This window comes from Malus domestica, chromosome 05 (assembly GCF_042453785.1).
Source record: "Malus domestica chromosome 05, GDT2T_hap1".
NCBI classification, from domain to species: domain Eukaryota; kingdom Viridiplantae; phylum Streptophyta; class Magnoliopsida; order Rosales; family Rosaceae; genus Malus; species Malus domestica.
This window is the reverse complement of record NC_091665.1, coordinates 4416931-4436776: the sequence shown is the minus strand read 5'-3', so window position 1 is coordinate 4436776 and position 19846 is coordinate 4416931. Positions and strand designations below refer to the sequence as shown.

Genomic DNA, 19846 nt, shown 5'->3' with positions numbered 1-19846 from the left:
AGGCGTAGACCCTGGCGGATGTAAAGTTTTCTGACGAACGCAACACTGGAAGGACACACTCGAAAGCAAGTTTTGTCCTCGTCACCCTAAAAAATTCTACATAGGAGCAACATGTACCGGCAGTTGAGTACCATTTCTTGCTGCGCATCACACGGCCCTAGCCGACCCTTGCTCAATGATTCAACTCTAAAGTGGCCCAATACCGGCAGTTGAGCATCTCCTGTTGCATATGACATGGCCCCATCTCCACAGCTCCCTACTACGTCTTCACGCCGAGCCTAGGTGACGCAACAGAGCGGCCCAACGATGCCTCAGAAGTAGCCGAGCACACTCTAGCTGCGCCTACTCCACCCGATGGAGACTTCTGGCATTTGCATATCGACGACGCAGAAAAGCCTTCATCACTGCAGGCAGAGAAGGCTCCAAAAAGATGGATCCCATCTGGGAAGGTCCGTACAAGATCAGCAGAGTAGGGCGCAAGAGTAATTACACCCTCACCACCATGAAGCGGCAAAAAGATTGAAAAGAAATGGATGGCCTACAATCTGAAGAAGTACCATGTGTGACCTCCCGCTACATCAAAAGCCGAAGACTCAATAAGCTCGACGGGCACCACCTCACAAGCTGAGGACTATCCAGTTGTTATGCAGTTCCTACCTTACAGCTAAAGTTCTCGTTCGTTTCACTCGTTTTTCAATGAGGAATTTAGAAGTAATCACAACTTGGCTTGGCTGCATGCTTACAACAACTAATCACTCATGCACTTCAAAAGAAGACTGCGCCCTTCTTAGGGACTCATTGCAGGAATTGCGCCCCCCGAGGGACCAACCATGCTCTCCAGTGCGAGAGGGTAAACCAATTCTCCGACACCCATATGGGTCAGCTCTCCAAGACGGGAGGATAAACTTTACACTCCGAATATCCAGACGTGGATGAGCCTGGCTGCCCTAGTATAACTAGATGCACGATGGCTTGCGTCGGGATTCCTAGAAGTAGCCGCAATGGTCTTTTTCAAGGCTTAGCTAACTGAAGGATTTTGGGTCTCTTGGCCTAATCCGTGGGGAACCGAGCCCTAGAGACGGAGAGGGCACATTACGCAGTACATCCGATGGACGGCTGCCCTGGAATCCTAAAGCTGCTACCGAGTGCACTAAGGTAGCCTATGGATTCCAGAAGACTGCCTACGGCTTGCCCTTCGAGCAGTGAAGCCGCACTAGACTTATACAACCGCACATTCTTGTGAAAGGTTAAACAAGCTAGCGCGCATATACGAAGTTTTATCCACTGCCGACATGCTACGTAGTCGATAAGCTTCACCTCTGCCAAGCGCAGAACAACCTACACCAAGTCCTAGAGTGTTGTGATACTTGCTACGCAACCTACGGAATTGAAGAAAGTCAAGGTTAACAGCCTACTGGTTACGCGGACTTGTCTGCTTCTGTAAGTAAGGCATCCGGCTGCTAATCCTATGGCTAACAACTTTGCAAAGTTCTACACCAACACCTATGGCTGCATAGGCTACGCGAGCTTGTCTGCTTATAAAAAGTAGCATGCCTGCCACTGGTCTATCAAGTCTAAAGGTTAGGGCATGAACAAAAGAAGTGAATATGAAGAAAAACGAAGGAAAACATGTTTATAAACAACTAGCAAAGGCTGAAGGAGTTCAAGCAAAACAAGAGCTACAAGGAAAAACAAAGAAAATCCTAAAGGCTACCTAAAATACTACACTACAGCAGCTTGGACATCCCACGACTACTCGGTCGCCACACCTTCAACAGCCGTAACGCTCTTAGCAGCAGCATCATCCGGCGCTTCACCCCCGGCTGCCCCAGTCTGGGCACTAACTTCTCCAACTACTTCACCAATGGAACTTAAAAGTAAAAGCAAGCAAGTCTTCCGGAGAAATAGAGAAGCTCATCCATTCCCTTCTTAGCATAAGCAGCGAAACGAAGCTCAGAAATTGCAAGCTTAAGATCTTGAATCTGAGGCGAATCAATCTCAGCAGAAAAGGGAGCAGGCTTTGGCGCCACTTTAGCAGCAGAGTCCACCTTACCACTCTTCATAATAGCAAGTCTCTACAAAGGTGAACCGGACTTGGCTCCCAAAGAATGTCCTGGTACAAACTTCGGCACTGGGGGCATGATAAAACCTTTACGCTGAGTAATCTTATCCACAATTGTAAAAGCCATTCTCAACATGGAAGACGCCACATGCTCAGATCTAGCAGCCTTACATTTCTTCCCATTGGAAGAAGTCATGTCAATCACATACCTCTCGGTAGCAAGCGGACCCTCATGAGCAGCAGAAGAAGTCTTCAGTTTTTTCTTAACTGGCATCTCATGAGCAGGCGGGGAAGATCTCTTCTTTCCATCTTCATTCATAGTAAGCTCCACGACAGCGATCAGACGAGCCAATGCATCCGCCTTGATCCTCTTTACCTACTTTTGCTGGAGCAGCCCACCTTTCTTTCAGCAAAGAGGACTAAGCAGCCAACGACATTCATGGTACTCAGCAAAGGAGTTCAACCCAGTATTCCAGCAAGCAGGAGGCCTGCATGCCCACATTCCAGCAGCCCATGAGACCCGCAATCTCCTTATTTCTCTTAATCGCCAGCCTGGCCCGAGTCAGGTCCAAGAGCCCAAAGGACATGAGCCATGCGGCTTGCCTAGCACTGCGCCCCAGCGCCACAATCCGCGACCCTAGTTGCACAAGCTGCCTTTTGGCTCAAGCCAAGCCAAGCTGCCCAAACAGTGGTCCCTGCCACGACATCTCCTCGGCCCATGCGGAGCCAACTCCTGGCCCCTGCCAGCTGATGTGCCGCACCACCCCGACGGCTGCCCCGCAATAGCACTATCCAAGAATAAGGCAAGAAAAATTAAATTTTTCTTACATCGGTGCGGCACGAAGAAGACTAAGAAAGCAACGAAAGACGGTCCTTTGCACGGGCAAGATGTAGAAGATTGCTAGAGGAGGGGGAACAAATATCCTCTAAGCTATCTCTCTCTTGTAGGGTAGAATAAATCGCTCTCCAAAGTTGATTTAATAACCCACTTAAGGTGGACTTAAATAGGCTTTCAGAGAAATTTATTTCCCTTTCCTAGAAGGATCTAATTTCCTATTAAAGAGAGAATCTACATCAAAATAGGAAGCAGTCCTAAGTTTCCTAAAGCAAGAAAATCTCTACACCTGCCGCCCTTTTCTGCTAGCAGCCCAACAGGTGTGGGGGCATTTGTGGAGCCAAAAATATTCACAAGGCGACATGTGGGTTTTTTGGACAAAAAGGACAAAAATACCCTTGCAGTACAACGAGGTTCCTACGCGCAAGCAGCGGGCAAACCTCTTTCAACCAAGACAGAAGTGCCCAAAATAGGTAACAATTCAAAGTCCATCTCATCAAATCCTTTCTACAAGGTAATTCCCAAACACATTCCCTTTAAATTATGTTAATTGGCTAATTAATGGGTTTGTTGCCTAATTAACCTATTAATTCTCAATTAAACCATCCATTATATCCAAATAACCACAAAATACAAGCAATTCAACCCTAAAACATCACATGGCCGACCATCCCCTTAATCTTTCTACTTTCCCTATCTTTTCCCACTTTACTACCCCAATTAAGCTAGCTAATTGATTCTATAACCATCCATTTATTCCCTTTATGTTTAATTAGCAAATTTATCATAATAAATTGGCTAATTAAACCTAAATTAAACCTAAAAACCCTAGCCACCTCCTATCCCTATAAATATACTCTCATTCTCACCAAAAAGCTATTTCCAACACTTTGGCAAAAATCCCAAAATTCTCTAAACACTCTTTCTCTCTAAATTCTAACTTTGGCATCGGAGGTTCTTCGGCCAAAGCCCCCCCCTCCCCATTCATCGTGGGCGCGTGAGGCTCTTGGCCTTAACCTAAGGTGTTAATTGTTTTGTAGGTGCAAAATCGTCCAAGATCGAGGAGGAAGAAATTTGCATCCACATCGGCCATAAAATTTATGAAGATCGATTGTGAAATTGTAGGAGAGACTAATAGATAAATGATAATATGGTTATTTTTGTAGAGAGAGATGTTTGATGATATTGGTAATGAGGTTGTACACTTTCAAAACATAAAAACGCATCGATGGATATTGTGATATATATGTTGTATGAAAAACTTCATGAGTAATATATAAGTGTTTTGTTTAGTTTTTTCTTGAGCTTTTTAATTTGTGACTTTATTATTTAAAGATGCTCACATCCATGCAAATCTCTGGCTTCGTTCCTGGGTACAAATAGATAGTAAGAATAGCATTATTGTAAAAAAAAAAATTGTAAGATTATCCTCATAATATGGTATGGTATTTGATCAGTTTATTTTGGCAATTCGCTGCCTATTTGTGGAAGGCACTGTTCTACCATGTTAATTTTAGGGAAAATAATTTCTACGTTCTTTTTCTCTTCATGCACATCATAATTATTTTTGGCATTTTGAATCGAATAAATAAACATGAATGTACCAAAAAAAACAATTGCCAAAAATAACCATGATGTGCATGAAGAGAAAAAGAATGTAGAAATTATTTTCCCCAAAATTAACACGGTAGAACAGTGCCTTCCACAGCAAAAATTGCTTTCTTTATTTTGAAAAAGGGACTCTTAAAAACAATGTTAATTGTAACTAATTTTAATAATGACATGATATAGTCTGAGGACAGGTAGACATAGTATAGGGTCCAGTTACTGATCTGGCAATTTAAAAAAACCTGGATTGTCTGCCCTCCCTTATCACATATCCTTCTTATTTCCTCCTATTTTTGTGATCATGGTTAAGTCACGTTAACATTTTATATTCCCATTATTTTTTGTCTTATTATTTCTATAAAAAAAATAAATATAAAATGTTGACGTGGCTTAACCATGACCACATAAATAGAAGGGGATGAGAAGGGTATGGAATAGGGAGGGCAGATAATCCAGGTCCAATTAAAAAAATAAAAAAATCTAGCTAGCAGTAACACCCTAGCATAGATATTTGATTTGAAACCAAATAATCAAGTAGCTATCTTGAGATTTTGCTGGCAAATAGGGGTCAATAGTATCCGTCATTGTCTTCCATTTCAGAACCCAGTAATGGCTCATGCTTATAAGGTATACTTTAGTACCCAACAAAAAGGACATATATTTCATTATCTGCCAAGTTGCACTGGTGTTGCACAACTTAGACATAAACATTTACTGATTTTCCTAAATTTATGAAACGATAACTTGTAAAGAGCGACTAAAAGAATAGATGATTTCAATCATTGATTTGCATAATAGAGTGGCCGTCAAGAAAATGTTCACATTTATCTTAATTATTACGTGAACATTTTAATTAAGCATCTGATGCGTGTATGCGTTTAGAATTATTCTCTTATCTTTTACGTCCTAACTTTCTTATGTGTCTAGACGTCTCACTGATCAGTTGACCCTATTGGTTGGCTGATGGCGGGCAAAGCTTTAGAAAGGGAAAGTTTTAACGAAAAGTCCATGGTACTGTTCATTTTAACGAAAAATCACATTTTTACATTAAAAAGTCAAACCTGATACTATTCAATTTACCCTTTATTTTGTCCTTATCATTAAAACTCAAAGTTTTCAAGCTCTTTTCATTAGTTTTCCTTTAGAAAAGATGGGTAGGCTTCTCATGCGCTTTGTCTTTCTAATTTCAATACCATATTTTGTGTTGCAGTTCTTACTATTAATTTGTCTGATTCTTAACCTACTTTAGCTCAAGAAAGGGTGGTGGGGTGATAGGTATGTAGTTAGGTTGAAGTTGGAAACCCTCCAATATAAACAAACAAACAAACAAAAATTCATTCGGGAGAAATATTTTAATGTGTCGGAAACACAGTTCCGTATACCAAATGTCATAATACAATTAGTTGGATTTTTTTTCTTCAAATTTCCAACCAATTATATCGTTATACTTAGTGTACCAGAACGTGTTTCTAGAATACTGAAAAATCTCTTTCCGTCAAAGAAAAAATCATAAACAACAATAATGGTAGTTTGGCTTTAATATTGATGGCCAATACTGTCGCTATCCATTGCTTTCCTAACACATGCTTCATAGCAATACTTATCTTAGCTTGGTATAGATTAGTTCATTTTCGACCAAAACAATGATTAGCTCATTTATAACACATTGAATCTTTTGGAGTCTAGCTAATGCTCTCCAATAGAATGGTAGCTATATTTTTTGCAACAAGTCTCGTGGTCCAAATTCAACCTCTACACAATCAAAGATCAAATTGCATGTGAAGATTTAGCGGTGGCCTAAAAGTTTGAAGATCATACGTGTAAATGTTCAAGCCGACTAATACTATGCATACATATATAAATCGTGATATTGTGAGGATTTCTTATTTGTTCATGTTACGTCTCACTTATTTATGAACCTAATTAAGACTGGGTAATATATATACCATTCAAATATTTAAGTATGCTTAAAATTTGGAAAAAGGACTTTTGATGATTCTTGAATTACATATGGAACCCTACCATGTATTATGTAGCAGTGGTCGATCAAGTGGATCTATCTACTAATAACGCTATGCTGACATCTGTCCACTCGTTTCGTCTATTTGTTACCCTTACAGGACATGCATGTTTCCTTTTCGTTTTCTGGAAGTTAGGATATGGATGTTTTAAAATGGCCTAATAATCACGATGTATGAATAATAATGAAAAAAGAAGAAAATGAGAGAGAGAGATGTATGAATAATAATGAAAAAGAAGAAAATGAGAGAGAGAGAGAGAGACTTCAGCGCCCGGAATAAAAGGGGCAGGAGAGAGAAGAAAGAAGAAAAACAGAGCGCATGATATTGATAGAAAGCTTTCCAGATTCCCATTAAAAAACAGAGTGCATGATATATCCTTTTACTTTGAAGAACTGAGTTGTACAGTGGCGCAATATTTGCAAATAATATCGTCTCTCTTTTTCTTTGATAATTTGGATTTGGTAGAGAATAGTAATAGCTTTGACCATGATAAAATTTATATGGGGCATATCTGTGAACCTTATTTGGGAATTTACAGTACATATATACAAAAGCACGTTTTTTTTTTTTTTTTTTTTTTTGCCGTATTTTTGGGAGACAAATTGACACAGATAATGGATGTACATAAAGGAGAGTAGCTAGTAGAGAGAAAGAAAGCCTTTATTATATATACCAAGTGATCGATCATCGACAGTACTTGAAGCTACCCACGATACCGTCTCCTATTAAAGAGTGGAGTGGTAGAGATGCATAAAATACATAAAGCTTGTCTAGCAATAGCATTGGATGGGCATCTAAAAGATTATGCTTTACATGCTCTCACTTTCTCTTTATGAATGTAAGAAATAAAAAGAAAACCCTAACCAAAATATCTCCATCCACATGCAATCATGCACTTCTTCACTTTTGCCGAATAAATATTTCTAGGGTTGTTTAGAGATAGATTCTTGTAACTCTTGTTTCTTAAATTTAAATCCACCTATCTTTAAACATTCAAGTAAAACCTGAAATTTAAACTTGTTGACATGTGGAAAAATAAGTCACCTATTATTACAAACTTATGCCACAATACCCTAATTATGTTACAGACCTATGACACAATACCTTAAATTTCGGGGAAACAACATTCCAAAGATTGTATCATGATGTTTTTTTGGTGCCAAAAACACTTCCTATTTATATATGTGTGTATTTTTTTCATAGTATGGTATTATTTTATATGTCGAAATAGCATTACTCTTTTTTTTTATTTTCGGTTTCAATTAGGGTTTGTCGAGTATTGTGAGGTAAATGATCTTATATTTCATAAGTCATTGTAAACATAGGGTCTATATGCAGAATCTAAAATAATTCATAAATTCCATCTGGAAAAAGTAGCAGGAAAATAAATAATAATCTTATACAATGGAAGCCATTGTTACCAAAGAATTTCTTACATACGTAGGGAAATGTTCTCTTGCTAAATTGTTTAGCAACGATGGTTATTACTATACGAGACTGAATATGAATCATAGATAAAGTTAATTCTTACTTAAACGTACTTTGTTGATGCACAAAATCAGCGAAGACTTTGGTACAACAGAAAGTGTCAGGTTTTGTGACCTTCGCTTGGTTGCTTCGGTCACTAGTGAGGATAAGTACGTAAATGAATAGAGACAGAGAAGCAAACACAGGATGTACGTGGTTCACCCAGATTGGCTACGTCCACGGAGTAGAGGAGTTCTTATTAGTAGTGAAGGGCTTACACAAGTACAAAGGATCAAGCTCTCAATTTAGTGAGTTCTTGTGAATGATTTAACACAAATGGCATTAGCCCATATTGTGGGGGAATGACCCCTATTTATAGAAAAACTTGTAGCTTTGTCACATTGACATGTGTCATGTTATGATTGGTTCTTGATGTCGACACGTGCTGCGCTCTGATTGGCTTCTAATCTTGACACGTGTCGAGTAGTGATTGGCCTCCTGGTCGGAGGGGAACTCTTCTGGGTCCTTGACAGTATAGCGTTGGCCGGTGCTCGGTAGTTTCGGGATTGGTCAAGTATGGTACAAACAGTGCTCCCCTAAGTTCCCGAGTGAGGGAAACTCCTCGGTTGGGGACTTGCAAGATCCAATCCCTTGAGTAATCACGAAACTTCTAAGTACCGAAGTGTGGTCTGATCTTCATCTGCCCTTCTCTGGAAGTACCTTTCCTCCATCCGGGAATGGTGTATTTAGCCTATAGTAGGAAAATGTTGATGCACAAAATCAGCGAAGACTTTGGTACAACAGAAAGTGTCAGGTTTTGTGACCTTCGCTTGGTTGCTTCGGTCACTAGTGAGGATAAGTACGTAAATGAATAGAGACAGAGAAGCAAACACAGGATGTACGTGGTTCACCCAGATTGGCTACGTCCACGGAGTAGAGGAGTTCTTATTAGTAGTGAAGGGCTTACACAAGTACAAAGGATCAAGCTCTCAATTTAGTGAGTTCTTGTGAATGATTTAACACAAATGGCATTAGCCCATATTGTGGGGGAATGACCCCTATTTATAGAAAAACTTGTAGCTTTGTCACATTGACATGTGTCATGTTATGATTGGTTCTTGATGTCGACACGTGCTGCGCTCTGATTGGCTTCTAATCTTGACACGTGTCGAGTAGTGATTGGCCTCCTGGTCGGAGGGGAACTCTTCTGGGTCCTTGACAGTATAGCGTTGGCCGGTGCTCGGTAGTTTCGGGATTGGTCAAGTATGGTACAAACAGTGCTCCCCTAAGTTCCCGAGTGAGGGAAACTCCTCGGTTGGGGACTTGCAAGATCCAATCCCTTGAGTAATCACGAAACTTCTAAGTACCGAAGTGTGGTCTGATCTTCATCTGCCCTTCTCTGGAAGTACCTTTCCTCCATCCGGGAATGGTGTATTTAGCCTATAGTAGGAGTCTCCCAAGTCGCCGAGCTAGGAGATCTGCCGAAAGAGGTGACAGACAAGGTAAGCAGTCAAACTTCCAAGTAAGCAACCCAGGATCAGAGGTTTGACTTCGGCTTCCGGTTGATTGTTCTCCTTCTCCTTGTCTCTCATTCAACTGCCAGGATAAGGAGAAGCAAATGGATAAGAGATGATATGAGATACTTTTGCTTTTGAAGAAGTAACTTTCCACAGGCTTATTCTTGAACTGTGCTGGAGGGTTTTCTGGTGCCCTTCAGAGTATAAGGCCGACTCAAAAATTTGAGGGTCAAAACAAGTCCATCAAATCTAGAGTACGTTCGACCTTGATGATATGGGATACTTTTGCTGTTGACGGAATAATGAATGTGGTATGGAAAGGTGTCGTGCTGTAGTGATCTGTTTCAGCTCACCGTTGAACCTTCTGCTTCAATCTTTTGCATGGCAGAAGTGGTGTGCAACCTTTGCATTTAAATGGTCCTTCAGAACATTCCTTCATAGTGACTCATCCACGCTTGGCAGCTTCAGTGTAAAGAGCCAATATCTGATCAACTGTCATGAGGTATTTGCCGGTGGAATTCGTGACCTTGACAGCAGTTGAGGATGAGTACTCGAGAGCAATGCTAAGTAAGCAACCAGGCAAAGGCTCCAGGCAGTCAGTTCCAAATTGGAGGTTTGATTTCAGGTTCCGACTGACTGCTCTCTTTCTCCTTGTCCTGCAGGTGTGGACAAGGACAAAGACAAAGACAGGGAGAAAGCATGATATGGGATACTCTTGCTTTCGACCCTGATGATATGAGATACTCTTGTTCTTGGTGTGGCTTATTTGCTGAGGTATTATCGGGGGGAAATAAAGCTGAGTATTTCGAGAGGTTATGTTGAGGGTGCCTTTTCGAACGCGAGAAAGGGTTGAGCATTTTTGCAGGTTTGCCTGTCCGTTGAGGAGGGAGGTCAATGTATATAGGGATTTCCCAATAACAAGTAGTAATGCTATTCCTTTACCCTTCTTGGTCACAGCAATGTAGTGGGAGCTGCCAGCTTCACGTGTTTTAATTTTGTCAGAGCACTTTGAAAAAGTGGTATGTGGTATCTGGAAAGCTGATGTTACGTGTGAAGATTACAGACAAGCTTTATCTAAGGAAATCTGGCTCTCGAAGTTCTGAGAGTTGTGCCTCTTCGGTTTTCGAACAAGCAATCCCGTCGAGGATCTGACTCTCGAGATTCGGAAAGCGGTGCTACTCCGGTTTTTGAGAAAGTAATTATGTTGGGAGTCTTTTCTCGAATGTGAGTAAAGGTTGGACGTTCTTGCCAACCTGTCTTGCCGCAAAACACGGAGGTCGACACACATAGGGACTTTCCAGTTGTCAAGCAGTGGTGCTGTTCCTTTACCCTTATGGGTAATAGTAGGGTAGCTAGAACTTCGAAATTCTCGTGCCTAAACTTTGTCAGAGATCTTTGACAAAGTTATATGTGGTACCCGAGGAGTTGATGGTGCATATGGAGAGCGGTGATTGAACAGTAAGATTCACGTGCTTTCTACTTCACCAGAAATCTTCGACAAATTGCCCGTAATTTCCGCAAAGCTGAGTGTGCATGTGACAGGTGCTGACGAGGCTGAAAAAGCAGGTGCTTCTTCGATTTCTGAGATCGGCCCTCGTGGTCTTTGAGCAGCCCAGCTTTTGAGAAAGCAAACGCCTCTTCGATTTCTGAAGCTCCGTCGAGTGCAGATTTTTATAGAGGCTGGCATTAAGTTCCACAGCACACTTGAATCTCTACCAGTAGAAGCTCATTTCTTGCACTTCTAAGATCTTGATTTGTCTGACCTTTTCCCTCTTCAACACATTTGAAAATGTCTGGACCCTCCGACCGTCGTTTTGACTTGAACCTTGGAGAAGAGACAGCCACGCCTTCTCCAGACAACATATGGCGCCCATCCTTCATATCCCCTACTGGTCCTCTTACCGTTGGGGATTCTGTGATGAAGAATGATATGACCGCTGCAGTGGTGGCCAGGAACCTTCTCACTCCCAAAGATAACAGACTACTTTCCAAACGGTCTGATGAGTTGGCTGTTAAGGACTCTCTGGCTCTTAGTGTTCAGTGTGCAGGTTCTGTGTCTAATATGGCCCAACGCCTATTTGCTAGAACCCGCCAAGTTGAATCATTGGCTGCTGAAGTGATGAGTCTCAAACAGGAGATTAGAGGGCTCAAGCATGAGAATAAGCAGTTGCACCGGCTCGCCCATGACTATGCTACAAACATGAATAGGAAGCTTGACCAGATGAAGGAATCTGATGGTAAGGTTTTACTTGATCATCAGCGGTTTGTGGGTTTGTTCCAAAGGCATTTATTGCCTTCGTCCTCTGGGGCTGTACCTGGTAATGAAGCTTCAAATGATGAACCTCCAATGCCTCCTCCTTCTGGGGTTTTGTCAAGTACTGAGGCTCCGGATAACCACCCTCCGGTGCTTTCTCTTTCTGGGGCTCTACTGACTGCTGAGACTTCCCCTAAGCAACCTTTGTGAAGGCTCCCTTTTGTTTGTTTATTTTGACTCATGTATATGTACATATTTGTGGCTTATCGAAAATATTAATAAATAAGCTTTGCTTCATTTCAACATATTGTGTTAAATACACCAAAGCCTTCTTCATAAAGTTCTTTGAATTTTTGCTTTTGTTGAAACCTGTATTGTTGAAGCTTTGTGAGTGAAGCATGTAGTTTGAGGTAGTGTTCCCTTAATTTCCCGAGTGAGGAAAACTTCTCGGTTGGAGACTTGAAAAATCCAAGTCACTGAGTGGTTATGAGACTGCCGAGTATCAAGGTGCAGTAGCATATGGTGGGAGTCCCCCAAGTCTTCAGGCGAAAAGAGTTGCCGAATGAGGTGTCTAGCTAGTAGTCAATGTCATGAGTAGGAAAACTTCACTTGTTTCTTTTCGAAGTGGTAACCCAGGGCTCTTTCTTCATATATTGTTTTTTTTTTGTTATGAAGATGTGTTAGGCCCAAAGAAGTGGAGGCCTAGGCCCTTTTTTTTTTTTTTTTTTTTTTACTCCCTCCCTTTTTCTTTGGAATGTTTGTACAGATATCTATAATGTGGCCTTTGTCATGATTTTGGAGGATTGGTGTATTCGAATCCAATGAGGGGTAGGGTATGACTCATTATCATGTGCCATGATTTTGTCTTCCTTTAGCTTTTCTTTTGCTTTGCTTTACCATTTTTGCTTTCCTTTAGTCTGCCTTTAGCTTTTCTTCAATATAACACCATTTTCTGTGGCTCAGATCGCAAAACCATCTTCATGAAAGTTGTTCCTTAGCTCGTGAACTACAACATATCCGAATTGGAGATCCATCGGAGCAGTACAACTCCAGAAATTCAGGTACGATGAGTGATTGTTCGTCATTTGTATATCAACGCGTCAGACTTGTTGTGAGCTTCAAAAACTCCCTTTTCTCTTGCTCAGATCAACATATTTTCTTCATCGAAGTTGTTCCTTAACTTGTGAACTACAACATATCCAAAATTGAGATCCCTCGGAGCTGTATAACTCAAGAAATTCAGGTATGATGAATGACTGGTTATTATTTTTCTGTCAACCCGTCAGATTTGTTGTGAGCTTCGAAACTCCATTTTCTATTGTTCAGATCAGCATACTTTCTTCATTGAAGTTGTTCCTCATCGTCGCTTTCATAACATATCAAAAATTCAGAATGAACTAATGGTTAAATATTTCCAGATCTTCGAAACATCACAGCAGCTTCGAAATCTGCAAGAATCCGACTGTCATGTTTGGAGCTTCAACACTTTAATTTCCGTCGCTCAAACAGAAATGGTTCCTTCTTGAAAGTTGTTCATATGCTCAAAAACTATAGGGTGTCCAAAATTCAGCTCCATTGGAGAAGAGCAGAGGTTGCAGAAATTTGATAGATGAAAGGAGGCGGAAGAGGGAGAGAGAGAAAAAGTCTCTTGGGTTGGATTTCTATTTTGGGGCAGATTCCAATTTTTGTAGCACCTGCATTATTGATGAATTGCTTGTACTTTTGTCCATTAAGAAACCTGGGACTTTGGCTTGTTGTTGGATCTATTATAATATGTTTGGGAACATATATAAGTGAATAAATAAGAAGGAAGATTTTGGGCCTTGTGGGTGTAAAACAAAAAATGTTTATGTTTACCCAAGTGTTTTTGTACAAGTTCAAGGGCATCTTGGGTTTTGTGAACAAAATTTGGTTATTTGGAGCAAGGTTTTGTGTTGAAGCTTTGTAGGTGAAGCTTTGGTGTTGAAGCTTTCTAGGTGAAGCTTTGATGGTGAAGCTTTGTAGATGAAGCTTTGTAGATGAAGCTTTCTAGGTGAAGCTTTTTTAGGTGAAGCTTTGTAGGTGAAGCTTTTTTAAGTGAAGCTTTCCGGGTGAAGTTTTTTGGGTGAAGCTTTGTGGGTGAAGCTTTTTAGGTGAAGCTTTGGAGGTGAAGCTTTGTAGATGAAGCTTTCTAGGTGAAGCTTTTTTAGGTGAAGCTTTGTAGGTGAAGCTTTTTTAAGTGAAGCTTTCCGGGTGAAGTTTTTTGGGTGAAGCTTTGTGGGTGAAGCTTTTTAGGTGAAGCTTTGTGGGTGAAGCTTTTTGGGTGAAACTTTTTGGATGAAGCTTTTTGGGTGAAGTTTTGGAGGTGAAGCTTTTCGGGTGAAGCTTTTTGGATGAAGCTGTTTTTTTTTTTTTTTTTTTTTTTTGGCGCTTGACACGGTCTTCATTTGCTTGTTTTGTAGTGACTGTGGAAGACGGATTGCTTTCTGATTGAGAAGGGTTCCGGCATCGCTTTGCACCATCTTCATGTGGGTAATATAGGAACTTCCTTATGTTTTGATCATGCATGTAGTGATAGAATTTGTTTCTTCTTATTGTAGATGTCAGAGCCTGGAAGTTCTAGTGATGAGGGCTCTTCTAGCTTTAGCTCTAAGTCTGAGTCTGCAATGTCGGAGTCTTCAGGGTCTTTGTTAGAGTCCTGTACTAGAGAAACATTGGATGATCTTCCCAACCGTCAAACTTTAGCTATTGCTAGTTCTTCCTCCATGGCGTTGGGTGAGGGGGTTGTTTTTGATGCCATACCCATAGTTCGCTCTGAGTTCACAGCAGACCATCTAAAGAATAACTTGTTAAATAATGAGAAGCAGGTTGAGGCGCTAAGGCAGTCATGTAATATCCCTCGTAGTGTAGGGATACGTTTGGTACATGATGAAGAATGGCCTTCTGAGCCTCCCCAGGGTCATGTTATGTTCTACACCCAGATATTACTGACTTTAGGGGTGAGACTACCTTTACATCCGTGGTTGCAAAAGATGTTATCTTTGATCGGATATGCACCTGGGCAACTCAATCCTGGTTTCTAGGATACTTTGATTGGATTTTATATCATTTGGATGGAGTGTGGGTTGTGTGAGCCTTCCTTCCATCAGTGGCGTTACTGTTACAAGATGCGCCCAGCAAAATCATGCACTGGTTATGCCGAGTGTGCATGTCGGAGTGAGAGAGAGCGTATTGTGTATGGTAAGAAAAAGGCATACTACACATGGAAAAACCGTTGGTGCTTTCTGTATAATGATTGGGAGTATGATAAGGGTGTCACGCCTGAGCGACGTGTGCTTACTCACTTCCAGACTGTAGGTTGTAACGTATCAACCGTTCGTACTATTTGCTATTTGTTGTGGTCTTTTCTTGCTTCTAACACTTTGCTTCATGTAGTGACGCGGGGCACCATCCAACTGTTTGGGCAAGAGCTATCTGACATAGAGAAGGTGTTGAGGGTGCCCAAAGAGGATAGACACTTAAGCAAGCTACGACCCTTATTTCGTCGGTACGGTTTCCAACCCTTAGTTTCCGAGAGCCAGGGACGATCGAGTAAGTTGTATCCTTCATGTAAACTTAGCTCAATTCCTTACTTTATTTGGAAAGTTGTATTTCTTATTTTGATTTTCCTTATGCAGTGGAGAAGGTAAGCAAGAAAACAGGGACTAGCACCAATAAAAGGAAAGCACCAGTGTTAGTTCCTTCGGAAGACATCCTACCGCATAAGAAAATTCATAAGTTCCGAGGGGAACCATCCGTTAGACCTAAGTCCCAAGATGGGGTCCTTAAGGGGCCTGCCTTTAGGAAGACTGGAGTCTAGGCCGTTGAAAATGCTGCTGCCGTAGTTGCAGGAGAAGGGAGCCGACTGTTGCCTCCTCCTCTTACTATGGAGCACACTGTCCAGGAAAGTGATCCTGGTTCCCGCCATGAGGGGAAAGGCAAGGAAAGAGCTGGTAGTGTCCCGTGGAAGGACTTGAGGGTTGCCACGCGGCCAAAGGATTTTGGGGATATCAACAATTGCTTGGCAGGGCGTCGATTCGCCTTCGATGAGCTCGGAGAGCCCTTAGCTAAGGATGAATCGGATTGCGACCGGATGTTGAAGCTGTCTTCATATGTGAGTGTTACTTTGTCATTTCCTTACTTTTTCCTCTTTATTATCATTATTTAGGTAGTGATGATCGTCTTGCCATGCAGGTCATGGCCGAGTATCACGACAGACTGCAAGAGGTTGAGCGGTACAAGGCAAAACTGAAGGAGAATAAGCAGCTTGTGGACGAAGCCCGAAGGAATAAGGGACTTTTGACTCAGGCTCTCCAACTGAAGGACGAAACCATGGAGAGCTTGAAAAGGCGAAATGGTGAGAACCTAAGGCTTAAGAAATTGCTTGAGGCAACTAAAAAACAGTTGGAGGTGGCTACCTTGGAGGTATCCAAGGTTAGGGGAGAATTGGATGGTGCCTTAGTTGAGATTTCTGAACTGGAGAAGAGCATTCCAACTGAAAGGGAGGCTGCTGTGCAAGAATACTTAAGTTCTTCGACCTTTCATCTTGCTATTAAACCCTACTGTGCTCAAGAAGCTCGCTTTGAAAAAAGGAAATGGATGGCCGTCCTTGATCGTTATGATGATGGGAGCATTCTTCGAAAATACCACGAAGATATAGATGAGCATCATCGAAAGGGCGAGACATTTGTCCTTGCTGTTGATCCTAGCAGCGAAGATGAGTCTGATAATGAAGGTAGTGCTGATGCACAGACTCAGCATGGTGAAGAGGATCTTGGGGATGCAGAGGATGATGGTAGGACGCGGAGTGATACTGCCAGGGGTTCAGCTTCAGATGAGAATGAATAGCAGTGTCTTTACTATCTGCATGTATTCTGGATGTAGTAGTCTGATGTGTGTATAACATGTGCCCATGTTATAAGCTTGAGAGTTTTGGATTTTAGGTGTTTATGAGTGTTTGCACTAGTATTAATACATGTTTGGCTATGTATGAATAGATCTATTGTTTGGATATAAGCCCTTGTTTGGTTGTTCCTTTCTTTGTATAGTCTTGTCGACACATACTTAGATTTGTTTCGTGTTGGATATATCTGCTTTGAGGTTTCAACACTTGAGTGTTCCATTGCTAGGAATGTAAAAGAGTGAGGGCTGAGTTGGCTAAATTACCTCTTTATTGAATTCATTGCCAAATGGCCTTCATTACATAGGATGCCGAACAGCTATAGCTCAACACTTGTACATCGTGAGTCTATTTGTAGTAGTACTTCAAGTGATCAGCGTTCCATAGATGGCCAAGGGTCTTGCCATCGGAGCTTCTAAGTGTGTAAGAGCCAGGGCGACTGATGCCAATGACTTCATACGGTCCATCCCAGTTTGGACTAAGTGTGCCTTCACTCGGGACTCTGTCGCAGAGTAATCTTTTCTTTAAGACCCAGTCTCCTATTTTGAAAGAACGAGGCTTGACCCTAGAGTCATAATAGTTGGAGATGCGCTGCTTGTAGGCGACATTCCTCAAGTGAACTTGGTTTCTGTGTTCCTCGACTAAATCCAAGTTGAGGGTGAGTTGTTTGTCATTTTCACTTTGAATGTAGTTCTGGACTCGGAATGTTGCTTGCTCGAGCTCAACAGGGACAACCGCCTCTGTGCCAAAGGCAAGTGAGAATGGAGTTTCTCCTGTTGAAGTCCGATATGAAGTGCGATATGACCAAAGAACTTGGGGTACAAATTCTGGCCAACAGCCTTTAGCTTTGTCCAAGCTGGTTTTCAAAGTGCGCTTGATTATTTTGTTGATGGCCTCAACTTGTCCATTAGACTGGGGATGAGCTGGAGAGGCAAAGCATAAGTTGATGTTGAACTTAGAGCAGAACAACCTGAACTTCTTGTTGTCAAACTGTCGCCCATTGTCAGTGACTATCGCATTGGGAATGCCGAATCTACAAAGGATGTTCTTCCACACGAAGTCTTCTATCTTTGCCTCAGTAATGGTTGCCAAGGGTTCTACTTCGGCCCACTTTGTGAAGTAGTCCACTGCAACGACTGCGTAACAGACTTTGCCCTTCCCTGCCGGCATTGGGCCGATCAAATCAAGTCCCCACTGGGCAAAGGGCCAAGGGCCAAGGGCTGATCATAGGAGTAAGAGGCTCTGGAGAGGAATGAGGAATAGTCGCATATCGTTGACATTTGTCACATGAGCGGGATACTTTGATGGCATCCTGGTGGAGTGTTGGCCAGTAATATCCTTGGCGAAAAGTCTTGTGTGCTAGGGACCGAGATCCAGCATGATCTCCACAGACTCCCTCATGTATTTCCCGAAGGACGATTTCCGCCTCGGCAGGCGTAAGACACCTTAAGTATGGCAGGCTAAAACCTCGCTTATAGAGTTGATCATTGATGATCAGGTAGCGGGTAGACTTGTATCGAATTTGCTTAGCCTGGACTTTATCATTTGGGAGGGTGCCATGAGCAAGGAAATTATAGATCGGGGTGATCCAACTATTCCCCTGTTGTAAGTTGCATACTTCTGCGGCCATGGTGCTTGGTGTTGCCAACAGTTCGACATGAATTTTTCTTCCAATCTTGTCTTCCATAGCTGAGGCGAGGCGAGCCAGGGCGTCTGCATGACTGTTTGCTGCTCGAGGAACTTGGGTGATCTGGTAGTGGAAGTGCTTGAGCAAAAGTTGTGTTTGCGCAAGATATGCTGCCATGGAGCTGTCCTTAGCATCAAAGTTGTTGGTAACCTGGTTGACCACTAATTGGGAGTCACTGAAAATATCAATTTGTTTAACCCCGAGGTGTTTGGCCAAACGTAATCCTGCTAGAAGGGCTTAATACTCGGCCTCATTGTTTGATGCCTTGAATTTGAAACGAAGAGCATACTCCATTGCTACTTTGTCGGGCGTAGTCAAGACTAGTCTCGCTCCACAGCCCTGTTGGTTGGATGAGCCATCAACATACAAACTCCATGCTGAGGTCGTTGATTCTACCTTTTGAGCTTCCGATGGAAATGAAGCTACTGCTTCAGGTGTAGAAGCAATGTCAACAGGATATGTGAAGTCGGCGATGAAATCTGCTACTGCTTTGCCTTTTTCGGCTGGTTTTGGTTGGTAGGAAATGTCAAACTCACCCAATGCTATCGCCCATTTGATCATTCGTCCAGACGTGTCAGGACTCTGGAGTATCTGTCGAAGAGGGTGATTGGTAAGCACGATGATGGCGTGTGCTTGGAAATAAGGGCGAAGTTTCCGAGTAGACATGACCAATGCTAGAGCTAATTTCTCAATGTTGGAGTATCGTGTCTCCGCATCTTGTAGGGCCTTGCTAGCGTAGTAGACGGGCCGTTCGACACCACTGTCCATTCGAATAAGAACAGAACTGACTGCTGAAGCCGAAACCGATAGATAGATGATGAGAGTGTCACCAACTTCTGGTTTGGAGAGCAGAGGGGCTTTACTCATGTACTCTTTGAGGTTCCTGAATGCCTTGGCACATTCCTCCGTCCATGTAATGTACTTCTTATTTCCCTTGAGTGCTTTGAAGAAAGGAGCACATCTGTCTGTGGCCTTAGAGATGAATCTGGTTAAGGCTGCCACCTTGCCAGTAAGGCTTTGGATGTCTTTTGAAGTTATTGGCTTTTTCATGTCGAGGATTGCTTTAATCTTTTCAGGGTTAGCTTCAATGCCTCGTTGGCTAATCATGAAGCCTAAGAATTTGCCAGAGCCCACGCCGAAGGCACATTTGTTGGGGTTCAACCTCATTCGATACCTCTTTAGAATGGTGAAAATTTCAGATAGGTTGGTGATGTGTTGGTCAGCATGTTTGCTTTTGACTAGCATATCATCAACGTAAACTTCCATGTTCTTCCCAATTTGTTCGGCGAACATTGAATTGACCAGTCTCTGATAAGTTGCTCCTGCATTCTTTAGGCCGAAAGGCATGACTTTATAGCAATATAGTCCCCTGTCAGTAGTGAAGGCCGTGTGTTCTTGGTCTGAGGGGTTCATGAGGATTTGGTTGTATCCTGAATAAGCGTCCATAAAGCTCAAGAGCTCACACCCTGCCGTAGAG

The 19846-nt window shown here is 42.2% G+C and overlaps 1 protein-coding gene and 1 long non-coding RNA gene across 3 annotated transcripts; both read left to right on the top strand.

Moving 5' to 3' along the window:
- Window positions 1–12603: 12603 nt before the first annotated feature.
- On the top strand, window positions 12604–13587 carry LOC139196626 (uncharacterized). 2 transcript variants are annotated; one of them, XR_011581720.1, is made up of 3 exons: window positions 12604–12825; window positions 12934–13007; window positions 13183–13587. It is a non-coding gene; the product is annotated as an uncharacterized lncRNA (long non-coding RNA). The 2 variants fall into 2 exon arrangements; XR_011581719.1 differs by having other exon boundaries at window positions 12910–13007.
- A 2004-nt stretch (window positions 13588–15591) lies between these two features.
- Window positions 15592–16724, top strand: LOC114824741 (uncharacterized). The gene is made up of 2 exons (XM_029101874.2): window positions 15592–15896; window positions 15977–16724. The coding sequence occupies exons 1-2, from the start codon at window positions 15669–15671 to the stop codon at window positions 16628–16630; spliced, it is 882 nt and encodes a 293-aa protein (XP_028957707.1). The 5' UTR covers window positions 15592–15668; the 3' UTR covers window positions 16631–16724.
- The last annotated feature ends 3122 nt before the right edge of the window (window positions 16725–19846 follow it).

Coding starts and splice junctions, on each gene's coding strand:
- LOC114824741 (XM_029101874.2), top strand. CDS start 15,669: ATGGAGCACACTGTCCAGGAAAGTGATCCTGGTTCCCGCCATGAGGGG. Junction 15,897..15,976: donor TGTTGAAGCTGTCTTCATAT/GTGAGTGTTACT, acceptor CTTGCCATGCAG/GTCATGGCCGAGTATCACGA.